The sequence below is a fragment of the Geotrypetes seraphini genome, chromosome 6, assembly GCF_902459505.1.
Source record: "Geotrypetes seraphini chromosome 6, aGeoSer1.1, whole genome shotgun sequence".
Classification (NCBI taxonomy): domain Eukaryota; kingdom Metazoa; phylum Chordata; class Amphibia; order Gymnophiona; family Dermophiidae; genus Geotrypetes; species Geotrypetes seraphini.
The window spans coordinates 239,125,636-239,146,126 of record NC_047089.1 but is presented as its reverse complement, the minus strand read 5'-3'; the positions used below and the strand labels follow the sequence as shown (position 1 = coordinate 239,146,126).

The 20,491-nt window shown below is 45.2% G+C and overlaps 1 protein-coding gene across 2 annotated transcripts in view; it reads left to right on the top strand.

Moving 5' to 3' along the window:
* Positions 1–20,491, top strand: part of PHEX (phosphate regulating endopeptidase homolog X-linked) — a 188,945-nt gene that overhangs the window by 16,688 nt on the left and 151,766 nt on the right. For both annotated transcript variants that reach the window (XM_033949946.1, XM_033949945.1), the window contains exons 2-3: positions 2,532–2,597; positions 10,269–10,430. In XM_033949946.1, coding sequence (XP_033805837.1) covers positions 2,532–2,597; positions 10,269–10,430 — 228 coding nt within the window. The remainder of the gene's footprint in view (positions 1–2,531; positions 2,598–10,268; positions 10,431–20,491) is intronic.

Below are 20,491 nucleotides of genomic sequence, written 5' to 3'. Positions count from 1 at the left end.
CAATAAAGATTAAAAAAAAAAAAAAAAAAAAAAGAATTACTATACTGGGACAGACCAAAAGTTCATCAAACCCAAGTAGTAAAACCGATTTTATGGGAACAGCTTTCCTCATCTTAAAAGATGCCATTAGCTTAGCCCAGATATGGGCAACTCTGGTCCTCGAGGGCTGGAATCCAATCGGGTTTTCAGGATTTCCCCAATGAATATGCATTGAAAGCAATGCATGCAAATAGATCTCATGCATATTCATTGGGGAAATCCTGAAATCCCGATTGGATTCCGGCTCTCTAGGACCGGAGTTGCCCATGTCTGGCTTAGCCTGTATATCAGGTTGAAGAACACTGTACATCATGGGAAGGGAACGCCGGTCCTTGAGAGCCATATTCCAGTCGGGTTTTCAGGATTTCCCCAATGAATATGCATGAGATCTATTTGTATGCACCACTTTCAATGCATATTCATTGGGGAAATCCTGAAAACCCGACTGGAATATGGCTCTCAAGGACCGGAGATCCCTACCCCTGCTGTACATGTTCTTGGAGGGAAGGAGTCTGAGTTTGGATTTCTTGTGAGATGGACACAGGGTTGGGGTGGGGTGGGGTAAATGGCAACATCGAGAGTATGAGTTACAGCAGTGTTTCCCAACCCTGTCCTGGAGGATCCCCAGGCCAGTTGGGTTTTTGGGATAACCCTATTTAATATGCATGAGAGAGATTTGCATATAATGGAGGTGACAGGCATGCAAATCTGCTCCATGCATATTTATTAGGGAAAACCTGACGGGTTGGTGGTCCTCCAGGATAGGGTTGGGAACCACTGAGTTACAGTTCTAGGCTTATGAAGTCCCTGGTAGTTGGTGTCATGGGTGGTGCATTGTTCTGTTGACCAAGCCATTTTTCAGGCAAGTCATTAAACTTAGGTCCCATTATTGTACTCTGCTAGACTTGAGGGTGCATTGCCTTTGGCTAGAGGTAAAGCTGCCAGTCTTGATGTCTTGCCTCATTCCCTACATGGGTTATGTGATAATCAGTCGAACTCAATCCATTGGGGTAAGCTCATACAACTGAACCCTCAGTGAGGACTCTTTTCGTTTGGAGAAGATGGGTGGGGAGGGGCAAGTCCTAATTCTTCCATTGGATTTGCTACAGGCATTGTTTCTCTTCAATTTCTTCAAGTGATATGAGCATGGGTTGCTCTGGCATCTTGCGCTCTACTACAGGAAGCTGGATGCCACCGATAGTGATTTATACTGTACGTTATACAGTGTCCCCCAGATTCTATAAATGGTGCCCAATTTGTGCGTACAATTTAGTTGAGTAACGAGCCAATTCGATTCTGGAAGAGATCAAACCGGCTATGTCACTCGAAGCTCAAATGATGAAATTATGACTGTCTTATTCTGGTCAGACCACCAGAGGAGAAAGATCACTGGAGAAGGACATCATGTTTGGGAAGATGGAAGGAACCAGGCAAAGGGGTTTGGGGGGGGGACGGTGGCTCGGGGGTTTGTGTGTGTGTTTAAATGGAACAGGTGCGTGTTTAAGTCACGCAGAACATCTGTTCCATTAAAAAAAACCCACAGAAGCCCTGATTGCAGTGACAGGAGGCTGCTTCCCCTGTCACTACTCTTAGGCCTCTGCGCATGTGCCAATTGCTCACTGAGCGATTGAGCGGTGGGTTTGCATGCAAACTTGATAGTGAGTCAGTCGCTGTTGGAAAATCGGCCAGAGAATTGGCCAGCAGCGATTGAGACGCTATCTTTAGTGAATCTAGCCCAGGGGTGTCAAAGTCCCTCCTCGAGGGCCGCAATTCAGTCGGGTTTTCAGGATTTCCCCAATGAATATGCATGAGATCTATTTGCATGCACTGCATTCATTGTATGCTAAGCGATCTCATGCATATTCATTGGGGAAATCCTGAAAACCTGACTGGATTCCAGCCCTCGAGGACCGGAGTTGCCCACCCCTGTCTATAATAGATCTCATACATATTCATGGGGGAAATCCTGAAGACCCGACTGGATTGCGGCCCTCGAGGAGGGACCTTGACACCCCTGATCTAGCCCTAAGATACCCATTATATTCTTACAGGCATCATAGCATAATTGTTAGCATGTGCTAACATGGTTAGCACACCTTGATGAATTCCCCACTTAGCACTAAATTTTCACTCCGGTTCTGAATCCAGTTACTGCTTAGACACTCACTAGTGCCACCTTGCTGCACCAGTGATACGGCAGGACAAGTTGGACTTGCTTCTGCTTCAAAATCTGTATAGTGGGATTGGGGTGGGGAGATGGTTTTTGAATTGTCTTGTTGAGTTCTTTAGTCTCCGTGCAGAAACCCCGCAGATGACTATCTTATCTTCAGTTTTGAACAAGTTTTGTACGTGTTCCGACTGTTGTATTTAATTTCTATGTGACTTTGTTAAAATAAAAAAAATTGGGGGGGGGGGGGAAAATCTGTATCATGTTTGGTTTTGCCTCCAAATAATATATTATCCATTCATTGTTTCTTGTTTCTGATTTTCAGTTATCCAAGGGCTCATTACCTTTGACTCACACAAGTACTGCTTGACTCCGGAATGCATTGAAGCTGGTGAGCAATCGTCCCCTTATTTTTGTTATGTCTTCGATAACAGAGTTGCTGATACTTGTCAGCGCATCTGTGGCTGCTGAGTAGAGAACCTCACACAAAGGGCACCGGAGACGTAAGAAGCTTTAACTTAAAATGAGAGCAAAATAGGTCTCACGCTCATGCCCTGCAACTCTTCCAAATTGCCCTGAGAACTTCCCTGTCTCTCTTGAATCCAACTTAGTCTTTCCATACACATTTTGAATATCCTGAAAATGTAACCGGCTGCGGACTCCCCAGGCTAGGTTTGGAAAAGCCACATTGAGCTTTTGCACAGCCTCGATTGTTTGGTCTTCATGACTCATAACCCAAGACTTTCTTTTCTGAGAAAACATAATGCTCTGTTTTGTTTTAAGTGGTTGGCACTCGGCAATCTGTGTACATTGCAAAAACTCATGTTGTAACATTCTGTCCAACAGGCTATACTGTATAATAAGATATCGCCAATGACAAATTTATTATAGCATATGTCAACAATTACAACATGCCTGAATTTAGCCTGTACACAATCCCCCTAAGTGTATCTATGGTGCTCAAAACTGCATGTGCAAATTCATTTAATTGATCGAGTTATGTAGGATAGAGAATGACACAGAGACAAATTTTTCCCCGTCGGAACTCATTTTCCCATCCCGTCCCCATGAGTTATTTTCCTGTCCCTGCCTCATTCCTGCAAACTCTGTCCTCATCTGCACAAGCCTCAAACGCTTTCAAATCCTAAGTAGCAACATTCTAGAGCTCAGATTGTGATGTCATAATGCCTCATTCCACCAATGCCTGAGCTCCATCCTCATCTGCACAAGCCTCAAACACTTTAAAATCCTAAGTAGCAACATTCTAGAGCTCAGATTGTGATGTCATAATGCCTCATTCCACCAATGCCTGAGCTCCATCCTCATCTGCACAAGCCTCAAACACTTTAAAATCCTAAGTAGCAACATTCTAGAGCTCAGATTGTGATGTCATAATGCCTCATTCCACCAATGCCTAAGCTCCGCCCTCATCTGCACAAGCCTCAAACACTTTAAAATCCTAAGTAGCAACATTCTAGAGCTCAGATTGTGATGTCATAATGCCTCATTCCACCAATGCCTAAGCTCCGCCCTCATCTGCACAAGCCTCAAACACTTTAAAATCCTAAGTAGCAACATTCTAGAGCTCAGATTGTGATGTCATAATGCCTCATTCCACCAATGCCTAAGCTCCGCCCTCATCTGCACAAGCCTCAAACACTTTCAAATCCTAAGTAGCAACATTCTAGAGCTCAGATTGTGATGTCATAATGCCTCATTCCACCAATGCCTAAGCTCTGCACAAGCCTCAAACACTTTAGAATCCTAAGTAGCAACATTCTAGAGCTCAGATTGTGATGTCATAATGCCTCATTCCACCAATGCCTAAGCTCCGCCCTCATCTGCACAAGCCTCAAACACTTTCAAATCCTAAGTAGCAACATTCTAGAGCTCAGATTGTGATGTCGTAATGCCTCATTCCACCAATGCCTAAGCTCCGTCCTCATCTGCACAAGCCTCAAACACTTTCAAATCCTAAGTAGCAACATTCTAGAGCTCAGATTGTGAAGTCATAATGCCTCATTCCACCAATGCCTGAGCTCCGTCCTCATCTGCACAAGCCTCAAACACTTTCAAATCATAAGTGTTTGAGGAGATTAAGGCCGAGCTTACAGGAATGGGACAGCGACAAAACTTGCAGGGTCGGGGAAAAATTTGTCCCCGAGTCATTCTCTAATGTAGGATATCACTCCTGTTTAATATATATGATTGAATTTTGTCATGTAACAAAAAAGATAATCAAAACAATATAATACAAATTATACAGCTCATACTTATCCTATATTAAAACAAAAACCTAACGACCCCAGGTATTGCAATCATCTCTGCTTTATCTTACAGTCTAAGTATAAACCCTTACATAAGATCACACTTAGGCCTTCCTTTTTGAAGTCGCACTAGCTTTTTTAGCACCGGCTCCAGCGGTAAGACCTCCGACGCTCATAGGGGGGTTAGCCTAAGTTCACAAAGTTACAGCTACCATTTTTTCATGCTTTGCATATATGCGTAATATATCCCACCAATTATAATCTAATTTTGAAAATATTATTTCAATAGCAATCATTCTTAAAGATTTTAACAACTGTGCCTTATAAACCTCTAACTCCATTTTCAATCCCATCTCGCCTATAATAATTATTTGATAAGATAAGGGCCCTGTTATATGAAAAAGTTCAGATATAATTATCCAAATCTTCCCCCGAAAAGATTGTATAAATGGGCATTTGTAGATCATAAGCTCTAAAGTTCCAGACCTACAAATCCAACAATAGCTCTGCAGATTATCATTTATTTTTGAAGGCGTCCATAAAGCTTTTAAAAAAATTGAATCGGGTTCGGCAGACTGGATGGACCATTTGGGTCTTTATCTGCCGTCATCTACTATGTTACTCTGTAAGAGAAAATGAGATTGCATCATAGATGCCGCATGAAGAACATTGCCAGCCAAATCAGATTCCACTGTATCATATCACTCCTTATTTAATACAACAAATAAGACCAAGCACAAGTTCAATTTATTTTTTTTTGGGGGGGGGGGGGTCCTTTTACTAGGGCGTGCAAACCAATTTAGGGCGTGCTAATTGCTAAGGCGCCCATTATATTCTATGGGCATCTTAACATTTAGCGTACGCTAATCTGTAGTGCACGCTAAACTGGTTAGCATGCGCTAAATTGATTAGCGCGCCTTAGTAAAAGGACCCCTTGATATACCACCAATATAAAACCAACGTTAACATTTAAGCGGTTTACAATGGAATAAAAATGGGAGGGGCAAAAAGGAAAAGAAAGAAACCGACAGTACCAAACATATATCACGAGAAACAAGAGGGAAGAACGGTGGTGAAAAATTTACAATAAAATCATAAACAGGAAGGGCAGAAAGGAAGGAAAAAACCAATAAGGAATTGTAGGTAAAACATTTCTAGAGGTTGAAGTTTATGGGGAAAATGCCTGAGAGAAATAATAAGCCTTTAACTGGGCTTTAAACGTCGAGAATAATCTTTCTGTACGAAGACAGAGAGGAAGTGAATTCCAAAGAGCAGGAGCCATAACTGAAAGTGAAGAGTTTCTGTGAACATCAAGGAATAGCTGCCTGAGAACATAAGAACATAAGAATAGCCTTACTGGGCCAGACCCAATGGTCCATCAAGCCCAGTAGCCCATTCTCACGGTGGCCAATCCAGGTCACTAGTACCTGGCCAAAACCCAAAGAGTAGCAACATTCCATTCAGAATCCTAAAGAATAGCAAGATTCTGGAATCCCAAAGAGTAACAAAAGATTCCGGAACCCCAAAGAGTAGCAACATTCCAGGCTACAGATCCAGAGCAAGCAGTGGGCTTCCCCATGTCTTTCTCAATAGTAGACTATGGACTTTTCCTCCAGGAACTTGCCCAAACCTTTCTTAAAACCAGCTATGCTATCCACTCTTACCACATCCTCTGGTTCCAGAGCTTAACTATTCTCTGAGTGAAAAAAAATTCCTCCTATTGGCTTTAAAAGTATTTCCCTGTAACTTCATCGAGTGTCCCCTAGTCTTTGTCATTTTTGATGGAGTGAACAGACAGAAAATATTGATAAGATGAGCAAAGAGTTTTTTTTGTGCAGAATATCGAACCAGATAACTGAATAAGAATGAAGACACTAAACAAAATCTGAAAGGATCTGAAGCCTCCCCCCCCCATATTGCTCTTCACTTATCTCCCCCTATGCTCCTCCCCGTGATCTCCGTTCATTGGGCAAGCCCCTCTTATCTGTACCCTTCTCATCCACTGCCAACTCCAGACTCCGTCCCTTCTTTCCTGCGGTGCCGTATGCCTGGAACAGACTGCCTGAATCAATATGTTGTGCTCCGTCCCTAGCAGCGTGAACTTCAAATCCAAGCTAAAAACCCACTTTTTTGAATCTGTTTTCAACTCCAAACTTCCACTCTCTGCTGTCACATTCCTAGACCCACTGTTTCATTTCCTCTACCATAATCTCCCCAACCCCGAAATGTCCTGTCTAAATTAGATTGTAAGCTCTTGTGAGCAGGGACTGTCTATTGTATGTTAAAAAGTACAGCGCTGGGTACGCCTTTCAGCGCTTTAGAAATCATAAATAGTAGTAGTAATGGTAGTAAAAGGAATACGATAAGACATAGGAAGAATGTGTATGAAAAACCAAAAATCACCGTGGAGAGATGATGTTCCTGAAATGGATTTTATTATAAAAAAATATATATATAATATAATAAAAAGGTAAGCCGCGCATGCGCACTTCTTATGCGTACGTCCGTTTTCCGTGAGCTGTAGCTAGGAAGTGCGCATGCGCGGCCTATGGTCTGGCCTTCCCTGCTCTCCACCTGCGGAGCGGCGGCTGCCGGCCGCTAGCACCCCCTGCCCTCTCCGTCGCCTGGCTCCCTTGCTGGGGGTTTTCGCAGTGGCAGCTCCTCTTGCGTCCGGCCCTGTGTACTTACCCGCCAAACAATTTCTGCCGTTGCCGAAATTTGGCCCACCGTTCCTTCCCTTCCTCCATCAGGTACAGTTCAGCTCCGCCTATGTTAAAAGGAGCTGCTTTGAAATTGGAGCCCTGCTGCCACCGTAACACGTTCCCTCTGCCGCGGTCCCATATGTCAGAGAAGGGGCGGGACCAAGGCAGAGGGGAAAGTGCTACGGCAGTGGCAGGCCTCCGATTTCTTCGCGGCTCCTTTTAACATTGGTGGAGCTGCACTGCACTTGATGGAGGGAGGGAAGGAAAGGTGGTTGTGCGCTGTTGAGCCCCTCTTTGCCCTCAGACCCTCTCCTAACTCACTATCTGCGCATTGTGGATGCTCCCTCCTGTCTCAGACCACTGGGGGGAGGTGCCTGTCTTCAGCTGCAGGGATGGAGGGAGGGAAGAAGAAAGAAGGGACCCTGGCAAGCGAGTTATTAAAAGCCAACCATAGCCTGGGACCCCTACATGATATGAATAATGACCAAACAACAAAAGGTAAGAAAAATAATTTTATTTTCTGTTTTGTGATTACAATATGTCAGATTTGAAATGTGTCTTGAGGGGGAGGGGCTGCCGCTTCGAAGGGCTTTGGTGGGGGAGCCAGCCAGACCGCGAGTGTGGGGCCGTTGTAAGCGCGGATTGGTCAAGGAGCCGCCTGCAAACAGCTTTGCTCTGGGGGGGAAGACAGAAGGGGCCATGGAGAGACAGGGAGAGGGTTAGGGGGGAGGGGTGTGCTGGGGGGGAGACAGAAGGGGCCATGGAGAGATAGGGAAAGGGGGCTGCTTTGGGGGGAGGGGTGCTGGGGACAGACAGCTTTGCTCCTGGGGGGGGAAGACAGAAGAGGGCCATGGAGAGACATTTGGGGGGGAGGTGGGTGCTGGGGGCAGACAGCTTTGCTTGGGGGGGAGGGAGAGACAGAAGGATACAGACAGCGGCCAAGGAGAGAGAGATAAAGAAACACAGACAGACAGACACATCTATTCTAGCACCCGTTAATGTAACGGGCTTAAAGACTAGTATATATATAAAAGTCAACATAGCAATTACATTAGAGATTTCTATTCCGCCATTATATAAAATCCTTAAGGACCTAGTTCGCTGGGAGTGCCGTATCCAACACGGTCCGTGTTTCGACAAGATAGTCTTCCTCAGGGTTTCCCTGCTAGTCCTAGGGTGGGAAATACGTGGAAAACCTAAACAATCCAAAAGTACCGATGTGTAGAAGCTCCGCATCACTAGCAGGGACCCCTGAGCAACAACCAATGGTACTTCACTTTTCCTTTCATTGTACCATAAGTGGACACAGATGGCTTTTCCCAGCAGCATCAATCCACAATGTTATATTTACAAAGGTTTGTGAATGACTTCTGTTCACTCCAGAAGGGTAATATATACACTTCTCCCTCCCTATTCGTGGTTTCCGTACCTGCGGTTTTGATTATTCGCAATTTTTCGGCCACTGACTCCGCCCCCCCAAAAAACGTCATCACTCAATTTTTTTTTTCTGTTTAGTGTTCTATACAGTACCAATAAAAAAGTTTTATCACTTACCATTACTGTACTGTAACTCTGAAAAATCGCTGATTCCATGCTTTCTCCCACAAATTCGCTGCTTCCATGTTTCCCAATGTGCACTGAGAAAAACGCTGCTTCCCAGCATCCCTAGAGAGAAAGGCTTCCCAGCATGCATGAAATCGCTGGTTGCTTGCCTGCCCTGAAATCGCTGGTTATTCGCGGTTTCATTAGTAAAAATGATGGCGTTTGTTTAAAACCGCGAATAACATATAAAAAAGTTATTTGCGGTTTTTTTCATATTCGCGCCTATTGGCGGCCCGCATCCACCGTGAATACAGAGGGAGAAGTGTAATGTGACTAGTGATGTTGTGGCTGCCAGTACTGGTTCTTTTCAAAGTCTGCTACAGGTTTTAAGAGGTCTGCTGAGAAGGAAGGGGGTTGCTGGGCAACAGTAGGGTTCATGAAAGTGTATAGAAATTAAGGTATTATTAATGTAGGGCCCAATATATTTTGCTGTCCTGGGACTCCAGTATGTTATGGCGGCTCCCATGCCCAATGGTGTAGTAGGGGCACGGTGGGGTGGGGCAGACTGCCCTGGGCGCCGTCTCGATGGGGTTGCTGGCACCTCTCTGCCCCCCCATGCCACACCTGCACCCTCCCTTCTCCCCTATCCCTCTTTAAATCTTTGCCAGCGTGGGAGCAAATTTTCAAGCCTGCTTCTCGCACCGGCCTGACTCCTCTCTGGAATCACTTCCTGGTCGCGGGGCCAGGAAGTGACATCAGAGGAAACGCCAATGCTAATGCGAATAGCAGGCCGGAGAAACAGCTTGCACAGGAAGATTTAAAGAGGTATTGGGGGGGGCAGGGGAAGAGCAGGGTAGGCGGAGAGTAGGGCGCTTGGGAACACCACCGCACTGGGCGCCTCCTACCTTCACTATGCCACTGCCTGCACCTCAAAGTCATAATACCGTAATTCTTATTTACAGACTGTTTTTATTTGCACAAAAGCTGCCAATTGAGTCCTGCAGTGACAAAAACCTCAGTGTGTGGGGGCCAGTCCGGCAACCCAGTGGTCGTGTTATGCACTGCCCTGCAGAAGAATTTAGGTTTGGCTCCTGGATTAGGTCTTTCTTGCCTCAGGTCTGCTGCTGTTGGGGGCCCTGAGAAAACAGTGTTCACGGCCCTTTATGAAGGGACAGGGCAATCCCAGTCATTGTGAAACAGCAACACCTGGTGGTCAGATTTAGCGCCTATGATTGCAGGATTACTAAAGGAGCCCTAATTTGAAAACTGCCAGGACAAAATCATTTCCCAAAAAACATAGCATCAGTTTGGAAGATGTCCAGAGAAGTTACTTCAAGCCTATTAGGAATTTAAGGATGAAAATGTGACTGCTTTAGATGAGCCAGTATAATATGGCACCTATATAAAGCAGTTCTAAACAAGAGCAAGTCATTTGCCACGTCTGCTTAGAAAGGTCAATGAGCGCAAAAATGCTTTAGTTAGCTGTCGTTTCAAGAACGGACTATCTCATGTGCCACTTTATCTCACCTGGTGGTCTTTGATTCTTTGCAGCTGCCTCCATCCAAAGCAAAATGAACCAGTCCGCTGATCCCTGTGACAATTTCTTCCAGTTTGCCTGCGGTGGCTGGCTACGAGATAATCCCATTCCCGAGGATATGTCAAACTATGGAATCTATCCTTGGCTGAGGTACACTGTGGACCTTAAATTGAAAGGTGAGTCTAGGCTAATGAAAGCAATCTGGGAGTTCTTCACGGCAACGCCATCTTTATTGATGAAGTTTCGTGGGGATATCAAAACTACGAGAAAGCAACATGCACGCTAAGAGGGGGAAAAGGGCGACATGGCGCGGTGTAATAACACTATCCCCATCTTTTACTAAGGTGTGCTGTGCTTTTTAGCGCACGGTAAATATTGGCACGCGCTAACGCGTGCATGTTATCCTATGGACGCGTGTTGATTTAGCGTGCGCTAAACAAGCATTAAAACGCTTAGCGCACCTTAGTAAACGGGGGCCTATGTAACAGCATTTTATTTTATTTTTTGTTTCTGGGTAATAAATGTGCTTTCTTACCCTCCCTTTCACAAAACCGTGCTAGTGTTTTTTTAGTGCCAGTCGCGGCGGTAACAGCCCCGCACTCATAGGACTTCTATGAGCGTTGGAGGTATTACGCCATGACCAGCGATAAAAAATGCTAGTGCTATGTTCTTATGGACCTGAATAAGATAGGGGAGTGGGCGATGAGATGGCAGATGAAGTTCAATGTAGAGAAATGCAAAGTCTTGCACGTAGGAAACAGAAACCCGAGGTACAGCTACACGATGGGAGGGCTGTCATTGAATGAGGGTACCCAAGAAAGGGACTTGGGGGTAATGGTGGACATGACAATGAAGCCGACGGCACAGTGCGCAGCGGCCGCTAAGAGAGTGAATAGAATGCTAGGAATAATCAAGAAGGGTATTACAACCAGAACGAAAGAAGTTATCCTGCCGTTGTATCGGGCGATGGTGCACCTGCATCTGGAGTACTGCGTCCAGTATTGGTCGCCGTACCTTAAGAAGGATATGGCGATACTCGAGAGGGTTCAGAAGAGAGCGGCACGCTTGATAAAAGGTATGGAAAACCTTTCATACGCTGAAAGATTGGAGAAACTGGGACTCTTTTCCCTGGAGAAGGGGAGACTTAGAGGGGACATGATAGAGACTTACAAGATCATGAAGGGCATAGAGAAAGTGGAGAGGGACAGATTCTTCAAACGTTCGAAAACTACAAGAACGAGAGGGCATTCTGAAAAATTAAGAGGGGACAGATTCAGAACCAATGCTAGGAAGTTCTTCTTCATCCAAAGGGTGGTGGACACCTGGAATGCGCTTCCAGAGAGTGTGATAGGACAGAGTACGGTATTATGGTTCAAGAAGGGACTGGACAATTTTCTGAAGGAAAGGGGGATAGAGGGGTATAGATAGAGGACTAATACACAGGTCCTGGACCTGTTGGGCCGCCGCGCGAGCGGACTGCTGGACACGATGGACCCCTGGTCTGACCCAGCAGAGGCACTTCTTATGTTCTTATGCGGTTTTGTAGTGGGGGGTGGGGTTTAATCACCAATGCCGCAAAAGTATAAACGATTGCTATCATTTCCCTCAAACTTTGCTTTTGTGACCAGGGCATTGATATTTTGAAATTTACTTTTTTTTGTAGAACATTCCAGATTGATTCCAAGCTGAGTAAACTTAGAGGTCCTTTTACTCATTCCCCCAGAGGGAGAGAGAGAGCGAGCAGCAAGTCAGAGAGTGAGGGAGCCGTTGTAGATCCAGTTTACGACATCAGTGGTGCAACTGACGAGAGAAACCCATACTATCCAAACCAAAAAGACCTCAATGACTTGATCACAGATCTCGGTCTCAACAAGTCCAATGCCGAGCTTTTGACCTCTAGGCTCAAGCAGTGGAACTTGTTGGGTGAAAGTGTGCAAGTCGCAGATCAGAGGAAGCGTCGCCATGTTTTTTCCGCCACCATCACCCATCAAGATGGGCTCTGCTTCTGCCACAATGTGATCAGTCTGTTTGAGGCAACTGCATTCACCTGTAAACCCGAAAGAGTGGCGTGCTGCTCCATAACGGGAGCCCGTCTCTTCCACTAGCTCATTCAGTGCACCTCAAAGAGGACAACAACATCAAGACCTTACTAGGCACCTTGAAGTATGAAGAGTATGGCTGAGAAGTCGTCGGAGACATCAAAATGGTAGTATTTCTAATGGGTCTCCAAGGCGATTTTTACAAAGTTTCCCTGCTATCTTTGCCTTTGGGACAGCAGAGACACAAGTCGCATTGCCAAAGGCAGGACTGGCCACACTGGACTGAGTTTTTCTGTGGAAAGAAACAACATCAAATGGTAACAACCGGTGGAGCCCTGGAAGGTGCCGATGTCACCACTGCACTTCAAATTGGGCCAAATAGAATAATTTGTCAAAGCTCTAGATAAGAAGTTGGCAGCCTTTACCTTCTCATAGGATTCAGACAGCTCTTCTCTGATCATTGCTCTGTATGGGAGCCTGTAAACAGCTCGCGTAGCTTTGCCTTTCCAGATCCTCACACGCCTCAATGCACGCAGTCACCTTCATAATTAATCCTCCCGTGCGGTAAGCGGGGCTCTCAAAGGAAGGATTGGGCTATGCCAGTGGAGATTAATAAGGGCCAACACACGGCCATGTAAGACCCGTTTTCTTTTGAAATGCTTGGCGGTCTCTCATTGGCATGCAGGGAGTCAGCATGTGATTTGCTTTTGCTGTTTTCCCCCCTTTGCAAATAATAAAAGAAGGAGAAAGGGGTAGTGATTGCGGGAAGCTGGAGGATCCTGCAAAGAGTGCCTAAGCGCTGCAGCACTTCCAAATCGGCCAGACCAATTTTTTTAAAAAGCAAATCGATTCGAATCGATTCACATGAAGTGTTAAGACTTGTGAATCAGGCAGCACTATTGCTAATAATAATAATAACTTTATTTTTCTATACCGCCATAGTCAGACGACTTCTAGGCGGTTCACATTGAAAGAAGGCTGGACATTCAGCGAATTACAAATGTGTGAGGGGAATGTTGCAGAAGAAAGAGGGGGAGAGAATGTAAGCGGGGTTGAGAGGGGAGGAGGGGGTTGGGATTGCTAAGGGATCTGAGGGGGTTCAAAGGAGGTGAGGGTCAAGAAGTTGTGATCAGGAAGGGGGAATCAGGAGGTGAAGCCATGAGGGTGAAATGTTCACTGCTGCAATATCTGTGGTGTCAAATCCTGACCTAGATGTTGCAATGATGTACCCTACACGTCTATAGGAAGGGGTGATCAGCAAGCATATAGTTTATACATATAAATAGGGTTACTTTATGGCTCCAGAAAAAGGATGGTGGACTGAGAAATCCAGCATTGGTAGTGCTATGAACTTTATATTGGTGCTATGAACTTTCAGCTTATGATATTTTTTGATAAGCTTTTTACTACATAAGTTATGCTATTCATGAACTGTACTCTTATCGATTGAAGTTCCTACACATTTTTCACTTTCACATGAATTTTTTCTTATGGATGTCACGTTTGTAGTCTGATAAAACATTCAGATTAATGACTTTTTAACATTTAAGACTCATAATAATAACTTATGGAATTTTAATGTATATTTTGTGGTCCTTGGGAGTCTCTTGACGCCTTTTTCTAATTTTTTTCTTTTTTCTTATATTTTTTTCATCTTGGCTTTATTATTTTCTATTTTGTCCTCCTCCTTGATGGTTAAATTTACAAGCAGGGCTGTGGAGTCGGTAGATAAATGTTCCGACTCCGACTCCTCAGTTTTTTGTACTTCAGACTCCGACTCTGACTCCAGTACCTGAAATTTCCTCCGACTCTGACTCCTCGACTCCGACTCCACAGCACTGGTTAATTTTCAGATCGTTAAAATGGAATGTCAAGTTGAGAGAAATGAGCATTTTCGACACCACCTTCCATTGCTTTCAAAGGAAGTAAAACCCAGATACATCAATCCGTCCTCTTTTTCTGGAACTATATGGCAACCCTACATATAAAACTATGGCTTTAATATGTGTATTAGTACATCTCATTCTTTCCAGTGAAAAATATTTTGTACAAAAAGTTTGCAATGAAGCTCATTTGCAATCAGGTTTCACAAAAGTGGGCAGCTTATTTGCAGAAAATTCCACATTTAGTATATCAACCTGCAGGCCCCTCACCTTCCCTAATACCATTAAAGAACAATTATGCAGCTATGATTACTTGTGGCCTTTATCTGCCATCATGTTTCTATAAAATCAGGTGAGGTGGAGATGGGCAGGTTTTAAGAGTAGTATTTTAAGAACATAAGAATAGCCATAATGGGTCAGACCAGTATCCTTTTTCCAACAGTGGCCAATCCAGGTCCCTGGATATTTGTTTATTTTAGTTTGGGCTAAATATATGCATTGGTTTGAAATGACCTTGCTTCTTGCTTCTTGGCCTCTATTATCGACCCCCAGGACAGAAGGAAGAAACAGACGTAGAAATGATAGAGGAAATCAACCATGGATGTAGAGCAGGTACTGTAACGATCATGGGAGACTTCAACTTTCCCGGGATAAACTGGAACCTAGGAACCTCAAACTGCGGCAGGGAATCCAAGTTCCTGGAAATGATAGGGGACTGCTTCCTAGAACAAATGGTGGGAGATCCGACAAGAGGAACCGCCACCTTGGACTTGGTCCTAAATGGCATAACTGGAAGGACAACAGATGTAGAGGTCCCGGTCCCGTTGGGGACGAGCGATCACAGCATGATCAATTTTAAAATTGGCATCGGGAAGGGGAAACGTACCAAGACTCAAACCACAACCTTTAACTTCAGAAAAGGGAAATACGACAGCATGAGAGTCATGGTTAAAAAAAACGGCTCAAGAAAAAGGCAGCCAAAGTCAGAACATTCGATCAAGCATGGTCCCTACTAAAATATACCATCACCGAAGCGCAGAATCTCTACATTCCGCAGATATCCAAAGGAAGGAAAAATAAAAACACAGGAGAACCAGCTTGGCTAACTAAAGAGGTGAAGGATGCAGTAAGGGATAAGAGGAACTCGTTTAAAAAATGGAAACGTGAACACACAACGGAGGTCTGGAACAGTCACAAGGTCGACCAGAAGAAGTGTCACAAAGCGGTAAGAGAAGCCAAAAAAGCCTATAAGGGCCTATAAGCCTATAGCGCAAGAAGCCAAAAACTTCAAGCCCTTTTTTAGATACATAAAAGGGAAAAAAAATAGCTAAGGAGGCAGTGGACCCTCTCAACGACCAAGGAAGAAAAGGGTGCATCAAGGAAGACAAACAGATTGCGGATAGGCTAAACTCATTCTTTGCGTCTGTCTTTACCAAGGAGGACACTGCATCAATGCCAGAAACAGGGAGAGCATTCAAGGGAGAAATTGGGGATAGCCTCACCACAGTGAATGTGGATTTGGACATGATATACTATCAGATCGACAAACTAAGAAGTGACAAATCCCCTGGACCAGATGGAATTCACCCGAGAGTGCTAAAGGAGCTTAAGGTAGAAATCGGAGAACTTTTACAATCCCTAGCTAACTTGTCAATTAGAACCGGGTGAATACCAGACGACTGGAAGATAGCGAATGTCATCCCAATCTTCAAAAAAGGATCGAGAGGAGAACCGGGCAACTATAGACCTGTGAGTCTTACGTCGGTTCCTGGGAAGATGGTTGAAGCACTAATAAAGGAAAGCATAGTGCAACACCTGGAAACTCATGACCTGATGAGAGCTAGCCAACACGGCTTCAGGAAAGGGAAGTCATGTTTGACGAATTTACTTCAATTTTTTGAGGAGGTGAACAAACAAATCGATAGCGGTGAACTGGTGGATATAATATACTTGGACTTCCAGAAAGCGTTCGACAAGGTTCCACACGCAAGGCTTCTGAAGAAACTACAAAGCCATGGAATAGAAGGAGATATACTAAGATGGATAGGCAAATGGCTGGAAAACAGATTGCAGAGGGTGGGCATAAATGGGAAGTTCTCGGACTAGGAAAAGGTGACGAGCGGTGCCCCAGGGTTCGGTTCTTGGGCCCATCTTGTTCAATATCTTCATAAACGACCTAGAAGATGAAACAACTAGTAATTTAATCAAGTTTGCAGATGACACAAAACTATGTCGGGTTGTTGGGTCACAAAAGGACAGAGAAGAACTTCAGAGAGATTTGAACCAGCTAGCGAAATGGGCAGAAAAATGGCAGATGAAGTTTAACATAGACAAATGCAAAGTGATGCACCTGGGTAAGAAAAGCAAGGAACATGAATATAAAATGTTAGGTGTGACATTGGGCAAGACCGAACAAGAAAGGGACCTGGGGGTACTGATAGACAGGACCCTGAAGCCGTCGGCTCAATGCGCAGAGGCAGCAAAGAAAGCAAACAGGATGTTGGGCATGATAAAGAAGGGAATCATGAGTAGATCGGCGGACATCATAATGCCGCTTTACAGAGCAATGGTCAGACCACACTTGGAATACTGTGTCCGACACTGGTCTCCCTACCTAAAGAAGGATATAACCCTACTGGAGAGGGTGCAAAGACGAGCCACGAAGCTAGTTAAAGGTATCGAGAATTTGAGCTACAAAGAACGCCTCGGAAAACTGGGATTGTTCACCCTTGAGAAGAGAAGACTGCGAGGGGACATGATAGAGACTTTTAAAATACTAAAAGGATTCGACAAATTAGAGCAAGAAACATCGTTATTCACATTGTCCAATGTGACTCCGACAAGAGGTCATGGACTGAAGCTGAGGGGCACCAGGCCCAGGACAAATATCAGGAAATTCTGCTTCACACAACGAGTGGTGGACACTTGGAACGCACTCCCGGAGGAGGTCGTGATGGAGACCACCATTCCGGGATTCAAGGGCAAGTTGGATGCACACCTTCTCGCAAATCACATTGAGGGATACGAGTAAACAAGGTTTCTCAGCAGGGAACACCTGGCTTGGCCTCCGCGAGTGCGGGTCGCCGGACTGGATGGACCTAGGGTCTGATCCGGCGAAGCCATTTCTTATGTTTCTTATGTTTCCAAGAGCGTGCACTCTTTGTGACACGGGGAAAAAAGAATACTTGGGTTTTCGCCAGGGTTACCAGACGTCAGGATTTCCCGAGACATGTCCTCCTTTTGAGGACATGTCCGGGGGTCCAGACGGATTTTCAAAACCCAGCACTTTTTTCGGGTTTTGTAAAGATTTCCTTCTGGTAGGAGGGCATCCGCGCATGCACAGGTGTCCTGCCCGATGAGAACAGGCAGCGGGGGACTGGGGCAGAATTGGATGCGAGGCTGGGGCGGGATCGGGGGCGTGATGGGGCGGAACTAGGACATGACGGGGCGGAGATAAGTGGGCCTGGGGGCGGGTCTAGGGGTACAGATTTTCCAGACAGAAAATCTGGAAACCCTAGTTTTGGCTGTCATTTCAGGCCATATGTCCCCCCTGTGTCAAATGCACACACCTTCCAGAATTTACACTGGCTCCCAACAGGGCTCGAATATGCACACTATCGAGAAATTGTGCACAGGGAGATATGACACAGACATATAAATACTTAAAAGGTATTAATATACACTTCTCCCTCCGTATTCGCAGTTTCAGCATTCGCGGTTTCGATTATTCACGGTTTTTAGCTTGCTGGCTCCTCCCCCAAAATTACATCAGCTTGCATAGAGAAATCGCTGATTCCAAGCGTGTACAGAAAAAAATCGCCGATTCCCAGCGCTTTCTTCACCGTGTTTTGCCTCTCCTTCAGAAACAGGCCAGGTCTCCCACCATGTTATTTGCGGTTTCACCATATTCACGATGGCTTTTAACAGAAAACAGCAACTAACATATGAAAAAGTCATTTGCGTTTTTTAGCTTTCTGGCATGACGTCAGCTTGCATAGAGAAATTGCCGATTCCAAGCGTTTAAAGAGAAAATCGCCAATTCCCAGCACTTCCTTCACCGTGTTTTGCCTCTCCTTCAGAAACAGGCCAGGTCTCCCACCATGTTATTCGCAGTTTCACCACATTCACGATGGTTTTTAATAGAAAACAGTGAATAACATAGGAAAAATTATTCACGGATTTTCAGTATTTGCGGTTCTGCTAATCCCCTATCACAGCGAATACGGAGGGAGAAGTGTAGAGACAAGACTTTTCCAGAGACAGGAAAACGGCAAAACTAGAGGGCATGAATTGAGGTTGCGGTGTGGCAGACTTAGGAGTAATGTAAGAAAATTATTTTTCACGGAGAGGGTGGTGGATGCCTGGAATGTCCTCCTGAGGGAGGTGGCGGAGAGGAAAACGGTGACGGAATTCAAAAAAGCATGGAATGAACGCAGAGGATCTCTGATTAGAAAATGAATGGTATAAAGCTAACTAAGGCCGGAACTGGGCAGTCTTGCACGATCTGTGTCCTGTATATGGTGATTTGGTTTAGGATAGATAGGGGAGGGCTTTGATGGAAGCTCCGGTGACAGGATGCTTAGGAAAGTCTGGAGTGAGCTTCGATGGTAACTCCGGCAGTGGAAACCTAATGACGATACCAGGCAGACTTCTATGGTCTATTGCCCAGAAATATTAAAGAAAAGACAGTCTAAACATGAATGTATAAGGAGTGTGAATGTTGGGCAAACTGGATGGATCCTTCAGGTCTCTCTATCAGTTGACATTTTACTATGTTTTTTTAGAAGCTGTTGAACTCCTGAGATTCCGGTTGGCCCAGGTGCCTAAGGCCCCTCCTATGTACCAGGAAGGGGCCAGCCATCACCAAAAGGTTAGAGGGAGATCCAGAGAGGGGGGGATGTATGTTGGGGGTTCGGGTGGGTTTAGGGGGTCATGGTGGTGGTGGGGGGTCCAGGGGATAGGCTGGGTGGTTTGGCAGGGGTTTGGAGTTGGTCAGCAGGAGGGATTAGACATCCCTCCTGCCAGCGAAGAGATTAATCCTGCGGGGGTTCAGTGGGGGTGGCTGGCAGGATGGATTTGGCATCTCTCTTGCCTGGGAACATTCGGGATGGGGGGGGGGGGTCGTGTTGGCTTTGGGCAAGAGGGACTGGGCAACTCCCCTGCTGCAATCGTTGTTGAGGGGGGGAGAAGGGGGGAAAGACAGTTCCAGGATTCTTTAACTGGTGTTGTTTATGGCAGACGCCGGTTAGAGAATCATGCTTTTAGGTGAAGGAGTGGCCCCTCCTTCGCCTAAAAGGTTTTGTTTTGGGTGTTTGGGACTTGGGCGATTTTTTGGTCGGGAATGTGTTCTAAACATACCCCTAGTGGCGGTCTGGGCGATTAAACTGCTGAATGTACAGGAAGGCCATTCAAAAAAAAAACAACAAAAAAACCCACATTTTGGACGTTTTTTTTTTTTTCCGAGAATGGACATTTCCCTGCTGTCTACTTTGTGCATCTAGGGACTTAGGCCAAAAGGGGACTTAGATGGTTTTTTTGATTATGCCCCTCCACGGCTCTTAACACTTGCATTGTGAAGTCCTAGGGCATTATGGTTATAGAAATGTGATGGAAGATAAAGGCCAAATGGCCCATCCAGTCTGCCCATCCGCAGCATCCACTCTCTCCTCCTCTCCCTAAGAGACACCACGTGCCCGTCCCACGCTTTCTTGAATTCAGTCTCCGTCTCCACCATCTCCTCCGGGAGACTATTCCACGCATCTACCGCCCTTTCTGTAACTTCACCCTGTGCCCTCTCGTTCCGGAGATTCTTTTCAAATGAAAGAGTCTCACATATTGAACTAAGGCCAGTTACTGGGCAGACTTGCACGGTTTGTGTCTGTATATGGCCGTTTGGGGGAGGATGGGCTGGGGAGGGCTTTAATGGCTGGGAGGGTGTAGATGGGCTGGAGTAAGTCTTAACAGAGATTTCGGCAGTTGGAACCCAAGCACAGTACCGGGTAAAGCTTTGGATTCTTGCCCAGAAATAGCTAAGAAGAAGAAATTAAAAAAAAATTTTTTAATTGAATCAGGTTGGGCAGACTGGATGGACCATTCGGGTCTTTATCTGCCATCATCTACTATGTTACTATGTTACCTGAAGTGCATAAGCTGGTGTGCCAGTGAAAGTTATCGGAACAGTTTGTTCCTTGCTATTAAAACAAAAATATTATTCCTTTGACTAAAGATGAGTTCGTTGAACTTGTCTTTCAAAAATTATGATAACTTCACACCTGACTGTTGTTACAGGTCAAGTTTGATTTAGTCTTTGCATAT